General features: G+C 36.5%; 1 protein-coding gene and 1 pseudogene across 1 annotated transcript in view; one reads left to right on the top strand and one right to left on the bottom strand.

Annotated features, from left to right (window-relative positions):
- The window catches only part of TEX55 (testis expressed 55), a 34,900-nt gene extending 24,925 nt beyond the window's left edge, over window positions 1-9,975 (bottom strand). The window contains exons 1-3 of the mRNA XM_037815017.1: window positions 8,842-9,975; window positions 8,132-8,278; window positions 6,284-6,343 (exon numbers count right to left, since the gene is read on the bottom strand). Of these exons, the coding sequence (XP_037670945.1) occupies window positions 6,284-6,343; window positions 8,132-8,278; window positions 8,842-9,975 (1,341 nt within the window). The remainder of the gene's footprint in view (window positions 1-6,283; window positions 6,344-8,131; window positions 8,279-8,841) is intronic.
- A 68-nt stretch (window positions 9,976-10,043) lies between these two features.
- LOC119517834 overlaps window positions 10,044-12,791 on the top strand; it is a 33,147-nt pseudogene continuing 30,399 nt past the window's right edge.

The raw sequence follows: 12,791 nt of genomic DNA, 5'->3' as shown, positions 1-12,791 counted from the left end.
TCTTCTTCTTCCACCCCCCTCCTTCTCCTCTTTCTCCTCTTCATCCACTTAAAAAATATAAAATATGTAAAAACAGCTCATGGGCCATTTAAAAACAGGTGGTCCAAGGTTTGCACAAGCCTTGGCCTAAAACGGTTCAGTTAAAAAGCAAAGACTGAAAGAATAGGTAAGAGAGTAAAATTGCCTATATAGGTAGCAGATAGAGGTTTGCTACCTATAGGCAACACAATTTATAAAGCACATATAGTTGAAATTAATGTATAAAAAAGATATACCAAGGAAACTGTAAGATAAAAATACTGGACTGGATATATTAATATCTAGGAAAATAGACTTCAAGACAAAGAACATTACCAAGAAAAAGATAGATATTTCATAATGATAAAAGGGGCAATTAATCAGAAAGATGTGCTGTTTATAAATGTGTCTAATAACAGAGCCCTAGAATGTACAAAGGAAAAATTAAAAGAATTAAAGAGAGAATAGACAATTCCTCAATTGTTGTAGAAGATTTAAACACCTCCTCTCAGTATTTGAAAGAACTAATCAAAAAAATCAGGAAAGATGTATAAGATTTGAACAACACTATCAATCTCCTCAATCTAACTGATATTTATAGAACCCTATACCTACAACAGCAGAATACATACTCTTTTCAAGTTCATATGACCCATTAACAAAGACAGACCACATGCTGGGCCATAAAAAAGTCTCAACAAATTTAAAAGGATTGAATTGTACAGAATAAAAATACAATTAAATTAGAAATCACTAACAAAATAATATATCTAGAACCCCCCGAATATTTGAATCCAACAATATCTAAAACGGAAAATATATCATGAATAAGTAAGGTTTGTTCCAGAAATGCAAAATTCAAAATCATTTATGATAAAAATTCAGCAAGCTAGGAATAATAGGGAACTTCTCCAACTTGACAAAGAACATCCACAAAAAATCTTATGGTTGATATCATATTTAATAATAAGAGTGAATGATTTCCCTTTAAGGTCAGAAACAATTTTAGGATGACCGCTCTCACCACTTCTACTTAACATTGTACTGAAAAGTCAACACCTTACCATAAGGCCAGAAAAATACATAAAAGGCACAAAAATCACAAAGGAAAAAGTAAAACTGTCATTATTTGCAGATGATATGATTGTTACATAGAAAACAAGGACTCTGCAAAACAAGTACTAGTGATTTAGCAAGATCACAGGATACAAGATCAATATACAAAAATCAATTGTATTTTTATATACTAGCAGCAAACAACTGGAGAGTAAAGTTAAAAGAAATTTTCATTTATAATAACATCAAAAGATAGAATACTTAGGAATAAATCTGCCTCTATACTTACAAGTACAAAATAATGCTGAGAGAAATTAAAGAATATCTAAATCAGTAGAGAGAGTGCCATGTTCATGAATGGTGTCAATATTATTAAGATGTCAATTCTTTCTAAACTGATCTATAAATTCAATTCAATCCCAATAAAAATTCCAGCAGGATTTTTTCTTGTATAAATGGACAGGCTGTTTAAAAAATATACATGTACTTGCAAACAACTTAGAGAAACTTAAGCAACTTTTGAAAAGAACTATCTCTGTACACTATCTGACTGTAAGACTTACTATAATAGCTACAGTAATTGACAGTGTGGTATTGGTGAAACGGATGGTGTAGAATTAGAATATGTATGTCAATTGTACTAAAGCAATTCTCTGGATTAAAAAAAAAGTCTTTTCAACAAATGTGCTGAACATTTTTGCAATACATATATATGACATATCCTTATGGGAAAAACTAAGCACTGACCCTTACTTCACAACCTGTGATAGGCAGAATAGCCCCCAAAAGACCCCCTGCCTTAATCCTTAGAACGTGTTACCTTACCTGGCAAAGAGACTTTATAGATATGATTAAGGTTAAGGAAGTTGAAAGGGTAGATTTTCCTGGCTTATCTGGATGGGTCCAATCTAAATATATGAGTTCTTAAAAGTAGAAGAGGAAGGTAGAAGAGTGAGTCAGAGAGAAGCACATGAGAAGGACTCAACCTTCATAGACGAAGGAAGCGGGGGTCACAAGCCAAGGAATGTAGTGTCCTCTAGAAACTGGGACTTGCCCTTAGCTTGCAGCTAGCAAGAAAATGGGGACCTTGGTCCTTCAACCACAAGGAACCAAATTCTTCCAACAAACCCAATGAATAGGAAGTTATTTCTCCCCTAAAGCTTCCAAAAAGGAACACAGCCTGCTAACACCTTGACTTTGGACTGGAGAAAACTGAACCAGCCTTCTGACTTACAGAAGTATAAAAAATTTGAGTTGTTTTAAACCACTAAGTTTATGAACCTTTTCACAGCAGCAATAGAAAACTATTACCACACACAACAATTAAGTAGAAATGAATCATTGACCTAAATTTTAAAGCTAAAATGATAAATCTGCTAGAAGAAAGGATAGGAGAATATCTTTACAACTTGGGTTAGCTAAAAAGTCTTAAATCAGATTAAAAAAACACAAACCCTGAAGGAAAAGGCTGATAAATCATACTTTATCAAAATTAAAATTTTTTTCTTCTCAAAAGACACTGCAAAGAGAATAGAAAGGAAAGCCACACAATGAGAGAAGATATTTGCAATATATATATCTGACAACAAAATGGTATCCATAATATATAAAGAACAGTTCTAGCTCAATAATAAGAAAACAGCAACCTAATTTAAGAAATGAGTAGAAGATTTGAACTGATGCTTCATACAAGAAGATATATGAATGGCCAATAAGCTTCTTTTAGTTTCCTGGTTGCTAAAACAAATACCATATGGGTTGGCTTAAGCAATGGGATTTATTAGGTCATGGTTTTGAGACTAGGAGAAATCCAAAATTGGAGTGTCAGCAAGGTGATGTTTTCTCTGTGAAGACTGTGGCATTCCAGGGCTGGCTGCTGGTCCTTGGTTTTTCTGTCACATGACAATGCACATGGGAGTGTCTTTTCCTTTCTCTTTTCGGTTCCATTGACTTCTAGCTTCTTCCTTCTCCTTGACTGCTTCTTCCATGTCCAATATCCTTTGCTCATAAGGACTTCAGCCATATTGAATTAAGGCCCACCCTCATTCAGTTTGGACACACCTTAACATCTTTTAAGGTCCTATTTTTAAATGGATTCACACTCACAGGACCAGGGATTGGGACCTGAACATACCTTTTATAGGGAACATGATTCAGTCCCCCACAAAGCTCATGAAAATATATTCAACATCTCGATTCATCATGGAAATACAAATTGAAATCACAATGAGATACTACTATATACCCACTAGAGTGGCTAAAATTAAAAAGATCAACAAATCAAGTGCTGGCAAAGATGTGGAACAACTGAAACTCTCATATACTGCTGGTAAGAATGTAAAGTGGAAAACTATTTGGCAGTAAATTAAAAATTTAAGCATACACAAAGATATTACCCAACCATTCCACTCTTAGTTATTTATCCGAGATAAATTAAAAAATATGTCCATACAAAGACTTGTACACAAATGTTTATAGCAGCATTAAACACAGTAACCAAACATTGGACACAACCCAAATTTCCATCAACAAATAAGTGGAGAAACAAAATATAAAATATCTATACAATGAAATACTACCCATCAGTAAATAGGAATGAACTACTGATACATGACATAACATGAATGAGTTTTTTTTTTTTAATCATTTTATTGAGATATATTCACATACCACGCAGTCATACAAAACAAATCGTACTTTCGATTGTTTACAGTACCATTACATAGTTGTACATTCATCACCTAAATCAATCCCTGACACCTTCATTAGCACACACACAAAAATAACAAGAATAATAATTAGAGTGAAAAAGAGCAATTGAAGTAAAAAAGAACACTGGGTACCTTTGTCTGTTTGTTTCCTTCCCTTATTTTTCTACTCATCCATCCATAAACTAGACAAAGTGGAGTGTGGTCCTTATGGCTTTCCCAATCCCATTGTCACCCCTCATAAGCTACATTTTTATACATCTGTCTTCGAGATTCATGGGTTCTGGGTTGTAGTTTGATAGTTTCAGGTATCCACCACCAGCTACCCCAATTCTTTAGAGCCTAAAAAGGGTTGTCTAAAGTGTGTGTAAGAGTGCCCACCAGAGTGACCTCTCGGCTCGTTTTGGAATCTCTCTGCCACTGAAGCTTATTTCATTTCCTTTCACATCCCCCTTTTGGTCAAGAAGATGTTCTCCGTCCCACGATGCCGGGTCTACATTCCTCCCCGGGAGTCATATTCCACGTTGCCAGGGAGATTCACTCCCCTGGGTGTCTGATCCCACGTAGGGGGGAGGGCAGTGATTTCACCTTTCAAGTTGGCTTAGCCAGAGAGAGAGGGCCACATCTGAGCAACAAAGAGGCATTCAGGAGGATGAATGAATGAGTTTTAAATTCATTATCCTCAGTGAAAGAAATTAGATGAAAGAGCACAACTGTATGATTACATCTAAATAATCTATAATGACAAAAGCAGAACAATTATTGCGTGTGGCTGGGGTAGAGGGAAGGATGAGCCATGTGGTAGACTGAATTATGTATCCCAATTTAGATATGTTCTTAATCTTAATCTGCATCCCTGACGGTATGAACCCAATGTAAACAGGACCTTTCCAAGGCATTATTTTTAGTTAAGGTGTGGCCAACTGAAGCAGGGTGGGACTTAATGTGGATTGTGGATTATTGGGGGCTTTATAAAATGAAGAAACCAGAAACCAGGGTCAGAGAAGGCCACAGGGAGAAGCAGGAAGTCAGTGAACACCTGGAAGAGAAAGGAGGGAACATTGTCTTGTGACAGGAAAGCCAAGGAACCCCAAAGCATTGCCTGCAAACAGCATCAGAATGTTATAGTCTTTGGGGGAGAAAGCAAGCCTTGATGATATCTAGATTTTGGACTTTTCCTGGACTTAAAATGATGATCCAATAAATTGTTTAAACCAACTCATTGTGTGGTATTTGTGATAGCAGCTCTGGCAAACTAAGACAGATTGTAAGTGCAAAAGGGATCTTTTGGAATTCTGAAAATGTTCTGTATCTTCATTGTGGTGTTTTTGTAGGTATATTTAACTTTAAAATTCAACTAATTGTACACTTTAAATGGATGCAGTTTATTGTGTGTGCTATAAGACACCAAAAGTACTAATCATAAAGAAAAAGACTTAAATTTGACTATATTAAAATTAAGAATTTCTGTTCATCAGAAGATATTTTTAAGAGATAAAAAGGGAAGACAGAGTGGGAGAGGATATCTGTGACAATGAATCAAGAGCTCATATGCAGAATGCACAGAAAACCCTTACAAATGAGTTAAGAAAAACAGAAACAATACAATAGAAAAACAAGCATTTCCAAATGACCAATAAGCAAATGAAAAGTTATGCAATTGCCTTAGTAAACAGGAAATAGTAAATTGAAACTGCAATGATACATTACTACTCACCCATCAAAATGGCCGATGTTAAAAAGATAAAACTAAGCGTAAGTAAGGATGTAGAGCAACTGGAACTCTTACATACTGCTGGTGGGAGTGTAAACTGGTAAATCACTTTGGGAAACTGTTTGAAATAATCTACTAAAGCTGAGCAAATGAATACCCTATGATCCAGCAATTCCTCTCCTAGGAATGTACTCAAGAGAAATGAGTCTATATGTGCACCATGAGACATGTACAAGAAGGTTCATAGAAGAATTTTTAATAATAATTTTGAGTTGGAAAAAACCCAAATGTCCATCCAATAGAATGGGTAAATTGTGGTATTTCACACAATGAATACTATATGGCAATGAAAATGAGTGAACTACAGCCACATACAAAGCATGGCTGAATTTCACAGACATAATTTAGAGCACAAGACATTAGATACAAAAAAATTACATACTTCATGGTTCCCTTTATATTAAGTTCAAAAATCTGACAAGTCTAAACAAAGCTGTTTCAAGATTCATGATTAGGTTTGTAAAGAAAAATGAGGAAGTCATTAACATAAAAGTCAGAATAATGATCCCTTTTTGGGGCTGAATAACTGGGAGGAAAAAGAGGGGGAGCTTCTGGGATGCCTGGCAATGTTCTGTTTAAACCTGAATGGCAGTTACAGGTATGTTCACTTCATGATAATTAGCTGAGTTGTACATTTTTTCTATTTTACATTTTCCTGTTTGTGGGTTGTATTTTACAATAAAAAGAGCAAAAATGTTTCCCCCACCCCCACCCCCTTATTCCATACCTGGCAGAGCATAAAATGCAGGGGGTCCTCTGGCTTTTCATAGACTAAATTTTCAGTGATCTGCTGAGAGAAAGCATAAAGCATCACATTTTGGTTCTGAGCTAAAGTTACGTGGTCAGATTATATCTGATGTAATCTTTTGTACTTAGCCTAACATGTACCATAGAGTGAAATTCATGTGTCTCTAAAACGTGATAAATTACTTTCCTACACTGATAAAATTAGGCAAATTAAGGTAATATTTGGAAGAATAAAGAATTTAGTAATGAATAGCAATGGATATTTTAACTACTTTCCAAGATCAAAGAGCTAATGAAAGAATACTTTTAAAGAAAGTCTGTTTTGAGATTTTCGATCTTGCTAGACTAAGAAATCAATAAATTGTTTGCTTTGAAGAATAGTCAAGGAAAAGTCTTTTGGATAAAATTTAAAAATTGATGATGATTTTACATAGACGCTTTCTTTTGAGGTAGTTGATTTTAAAAGGTGAAAATGGTCTTCATTGTTGGTAAGAATAAACGAGAAGGTACATATAAAACTTTAGAGATTCACTTCCACACTTTATTTTTGTTGTTGAGTAACCCCCAAATTATAATAAAGTATGCATGATTCTCATTTGCAGGGAATACAATAGGGCAAATTTTAGGAATAAATTGCAGGGAATAACAATGCTGAAAATTTGAGGTATAGATTGTTCAGGTCTGTTTATTGAATAGACACTTATGTATTTAACATATTTCTATTGAACACATATTTGATAATTAATTTTTCTTATAATAATGTTGCATGACTGATGAAAAAAATTATAGAATGATCAAAATCCTACTCTCTTCAACAGCTTTCACCTTTTAAATAATTAGTAATTTCTTTGATTATAGCCAGAAAACTCATTCATTAGCACTCTCCAACAAAACTACATTTTAAGAAAGAAAGGCATAGATAGTGCAGAATTAATGATGTAGGAATACTTATCCCCATTTTATATGAGGAAACTGAGATTCAAAAACGTTAAGGAATTTTTTCCAATCACAATGGTAGTAAGTGGCAAAGTTAGGATTTGCACCTTGGACTTCGAGATTGCAAAATTTTTGCTTTTTCCTCTATACCTTTCTTTAAATTGAAGTGTTTCCAGTGTAAGTGTTTTCATTTGAGGTGGTCATTATTATTTTATACCTTTCTAACCACAAAGTTACTTCATGCACATATGTTATTATATATGTACATATGCATTGCTATACAGTAACACTGATGTAAAAATAAACATAAGCAAACAAAAATAAAAGTAATGCAAACACCAAAAAAATATTGTATACATGACAATCCAGTGCTGTAATTCCATAATGGCTAAAGAATGTCAAACTTTAAAGTTGGTTTCAACAGCACATCCTGAAGTCAATGAGATTTGTAATTTTGAGAATTAGAGGCAACTTTTAACTCTTTTTTCCCCTCTAAAAAATGTAGATTCTTAGTCATGAGATTAGTCATCTCTTTGAAAGTGTTATACCTCTCTGGAAAGCCTTTTCCTCTCCTTTTCAATTACTAGTAGATTGTCCTTCCTTCCTAGTCTGGCAAGCTTTAACCCTTGGCCAAGTTCTTCCCTATCAACCAGTCTACCTGAACTCTGATCTGTCTGAAGGGCTTCATATCATGGTAAATGCCATTCATTTGGTGTTTATCATTTACCATCTTTGGTTAATACGTCTTAATGCACTTACTGACTTCCCAATTAGATCATATCCATTTTAGTAAAAAGGACGTTTCTTGAACCTCTTGAAAGCTAGATCAGAGTTTGTCTTTTAAATAAGTACAGTAAAAGTCACAATTAAAGAGAGGACTTAAGAGGTTTACCTGGAATATCTGCAGAATGTTGTGTTTCTCCATGTATTGGAGTGAAACCTGATAAGGATCTTCATATACTATAGGAGGGAACTTCTTCTTAGAAGTTTGGTTGCTTATGTGAGAAATCTTTTCTTGCTCAGATTGTGAAATACTATCCTGAAATTGAAACACCCCCAAAAAGTCTTTTATAAATCTAAAAGCCCAGGAATTTTCATTGTTGTTATTAATGGAATCTGGTGTTGGTGGGATCTGAAAACCAGGAGTTGAGAAGAGACACATATTTTTATGAGTCCCACTGATTCTCCAGGCAATATAATTCAATTCAAATCCTGGGAGGCATCTTAGGAATCTCCAATCTATTCCAAATCTCTTTCCCTTAATAGGGATCTCAAATCTACCCAAATTCCTTTCCCTTGGTAGAAGCCCAGAGAGGGCGAAATATCTGTGTGACAGAATTAGCAGCAGAGCCAGGACCTGAAACCCAAGTATCCTGAATTCTGGTTCATTGATCCTCCCTGAATAGGATTAAGGAAGTAGAGAAAGCAACATAACTCTATTTCTTGCCCTTCCTGAAACTTATGGGTCACATATGCCATAATATGGGGGATTTATTCTTCCTCTTTGATCCAACATGTCTCCCTACCTTCCCCCACCCTCATCACAGACCTGTGTCTGACCCCCAACCTCCCAGGTGGGTATCAAAATGCCCCTTAACCTACAAATTTGGTTTCTATAGCTTGAGCTGTTTCTGGACTGATCAGATAGTCCAATTTGGATGAGATGGAGGGTAATCTTTGGGAATAGGCTCGGTGTTTTGCTGTGTAATAACTGGTGAATCTCACGTCAGCTAGCTGGTAGGCTGGGATAAAGTTCACACTTTCACCTTCAGTTTCAGTTTCTTCAACTAAAGCCTTTGAATTTTTGACGTCTGTTTGGCTATCCTCAAATTTGCAGGGTTGTACTCTGTAGTCAGCCATTTCGTCTACCTTGAGGGAGTCAAATTGGGTAGAAGTTTTGTAGTCAAACAGGCCAGGTATTCCATAGTCAGGCAGGTAGTCTTCTGTGTCTTCAACCCTGCCATCTGTTCTGTTCTTAATCTGGTCAGATTCACCATAGTCATCATAGTCATCTGTGAGGTGGTCAGCATCACTCTCAGCCTCATGTTTATCTAGGCCACTAGCTTGGTCATACACTTTGCGGTGAGTCTGTACAGATGCTCTGTGATCAGTCTGATCAGACAGTCTGCGGTCAATCTCTTCAGAAGGTCTTCGGTCAGATGAAACAGACAGTCTGCGGTCAATCTCTTCAGAAGGTCTTGGGTCAGATGAGACAGATGGTCTGCGGTGAATCTGTTCAGAGGGTTTTTGTTCCGCAGAGTCAGAGACTTTGTTACCAATCTGTTCAGAAAGTCTTAGGTCAGATGGGACAGACAATCCTTGATCAGTCTTTTCAGAACGTCTTTGCTTAGAAGGAACAGACCATCTGCCATCAGTTTGTTCTGACGCTACATGATCAGCTTGGCTAGATGCCCTGTTGTCAGCCTGATGAAATGCTCTATGGTCAGCAATGTCAGGAAGGTTGGATGCTCTGTGGTCAGCCTGACTAGATGTTCTGATCCCAATCTGTTCAGGTACTTTGTGATCAGCTTGGCCAAATATTTTGGGTTCAACCTCATCAGACATTCTGTAGGCAGCCTTGGCAGTTATTCTGTGTTCAGTCTGATCATTTGCCTCCCCTTCAGCCGGGTTCCTCCAGTTTACTTCATCCTGGTCTTCATAATGGCTGGCCGTTGGATGCTCAGCAGTGCTTTCAGGTTCCAAGGATTCAGTAGGAGCTTCTGAGAGCTCCTCCATTTTCTGGCTCCTCCCTGGCTGGTCTAGGTTGCCATGCGCTGTGGTGTCGAAGCTGGGTCCAGGGGCCGATGACGTCGTTTTCTGTAGGCTTTGTTCTCGCCTCAGCGCACCGGGTTCTTCCGGCCAGACGCGCTTCCTTCCGGCTGTGGCTTCTGCTCAGTGCTTGGCTGCTGCTCGCCCCGGAAAAACCTGCTTGGGGCTCTCCGAGCAGCCCAGGCCTCCGGACCCACCTGGAGGGCGGCAATCGGCTAACAAGGCAGTGTTAATGTGAGGGCGCTGGCAGACAACTGAGAAGGGGTGATTCTTTAGAAGAGGTGATTCCCACATGCTGGCAAACGACGGCTTCTCCACCATAGCTTCACCACTAGGTGGAGGGGACTCATGAATTGATGCTTCAGAGCCTTATCCTACTTGGTTTTTGCAGAGGTTCCCAGCGGTGTGCACTGTGCTAGTAAGTGGTCCTGATAAACGTTATTCTTGTTTAGACTCTCATTGGTATTGTGGTGACAGCCCAAGTATGTATTCTTTTTAAAAAGTTATTTTAAAAAATTATTTAGATCCGTCTTTACAAATAGTGCCAGTGCTGTTTTCAGTGGCACCAGACAGTTTAGTCCCCTTATCACTCATGTTATCCAAAGTCATATGGATCTTTCCTTACAGTAAGAGGACTGAGGATTTTTATGTTCCCTCCGCCCACCCCTTAGCATTTCATTTCTGCAAGAGCATCTTTCCCCCTATTTCAAGGGACAAATGGTGTGGTCCTGAAGGGATGTTTTCCTGCTGGGTTAGACAGATGATCCAGTGAGAATGGGTTCTAAAATCACACCATCTAGTGGTCTTATAGCAGAAGGCAGGGTTAGGAATAGAAGGCCAAACCAAGAGTTGAAAAGACACCAGAAGGAATATATAACAAGTGGAGAGCTGGCACTTGGTAGTGGCAGGTGGGGTCCAGGTTTTGAGATGTGGCCCGCCTTCTTGAAATAGAGCTTAAGAATTCACCTTAGGGGCAGCGGGCCCTGTACTTTTAGGAGGAGGTTATGATGATACATTTTACTTTGACTCTCCAAAGCCTAAAATCATCATTGAGAAAGGCCAATGATTTGTAGTATAATGCCAGATATTCCTTTAATAGGGGTTTATTTGCATTTAGCAGTTAGAGATGAGACTTAAAATCCAATTGCAAATAGTCATGATGAAGGTGTGAAAAGGAGACTCCATAACCTTGGCGTCAAACTTAGGAGCAGAAAGGGAATCTAGGTCCACTTAGGTAAAATCATTTGTGTAATTATACCTATGGTTTAGCACCTAAGACAGTACCTAGAACATAGGAGGTGCTCAAGAAGTGTTTGTTGGATATTTATTTATTTTTAAATGGGGAAAGGGGAGCTATGTTTAGAATAAAATAGGCTGTGATTCACACCTTGAAAGAGGCATTGGTCATGTAGATTTTCCCCCATGTCATTAGTTAGATGTAATCCGTGTAGAAAAGTAAAAAAAAAAAAAAAAAAAAAGCAAGCAAGCATTAAAAAAAAAAAAAAATTGCTGCAAACTCCCGAGGGATAAACCTTTATTAATATTTGGATGTAAATCCTAGAATTTCCCCCATATGTCTATATCTATAGATATGAGAATATTTTAAAAATGAAATCATACTGTATAACTGTATGTTCACCTAATACTATAGTATAAATATTTTTCTTTGTCAATAAATTTAATCTAAGTTAAAGAACACTGGCTTTGGAGTCAGACAAAGTTTCTTATAATCCTGTATCTGCCACTTACTAGATTGTTCTGCTTGGGCAAATCTATTTCTCTGAACCTGCAAATTTTCATTTGCAGATGAAAAATGAGATTACTATAATAACTCTCAGAGTTTTTGTGACAACTAAATGAGATAACATATGTAATTAGTTCATATGTGCTTCAAAAAGAGCAGGTATTTTTAAATTGATATGTAATTATTTTTGGATTTATTTTGTTGCTTTTAATAATGCAAACATTTTGGCAAGCTTGTCATATTTTTTCCTTAAGATAAAGTTTTGGTTGTGGAATTGCTTGGCCAAAGTAATATGCTCACTTGTCTTTTGAAAGTACTGTATTTAAAAATACCTTCCAGAAAGGTTGAACCAATCTATAGCTCTACCAGTTACGTATGAGATATACTGTTTACCCACACCAACACCAACTGTGTGTATAGTTTTCGTTTTTGCCTATCTTATAAGTGAAAAATAGTTGTTTTAATTTGTATTCCTTTTTATATGTTTTGGCCATTTCTATCTTTTTGTAAAAATTCCTATTTTGTACAATTCCTTTGACTTTTATTTATTGATTCATAAGAGCGTCTCATGTATTAAAATTTTAATTCTTTATAAGTCATAAATAAGTTTCCTGGTTTGTTTTTCAAAATGGTTGTACCAATTTACATACCCACCAACAATGTATGAGTTCAAGTTGCTCTTTATATATATTTCTTAAATTCAATTTTATTGAGATTGTTCACATACCATATGGCCATCCAAAGTGCACAATCAGTTGCCCATGGTACCCTCACACAGCTGTGCATCCATCACCACAATTAAATTTTTTTTTCAATTTTTACATTTTCATTACTCCAGAAAAGAAATAAAAAGGAAAAAGAAACCTCAAATCCTCCCATACCCCTAACCAGCCCTCTCCTTTATTGACTCATAGTATTGGTGTATTACATTTGTTACTGTTGATGAAAGAATGTTAAAATACTACTAACTGTAGTACATAGTTTGTAGTAGGTATATTTTTTCCCTATATACCCCTCTATTATTAACTTCTAGCTATAA

This window comes from Choloepus didactylus, chromosome 1, assembly GCF_015220235.1.
Source record: "Choloepus didactylus isolate mChoDid1 chromosome 1, mChoDid1.pri, whole genome shotgun sequence".
NCBI lineage: Eukaryota > Metazoa > Chordata > Mammalia > Pilosa > Megalonychidae > Choloepus > Choloepus didactylus.
This window is presented reverse-complemented; position numbering and strand designations above follow the sequence as displayed.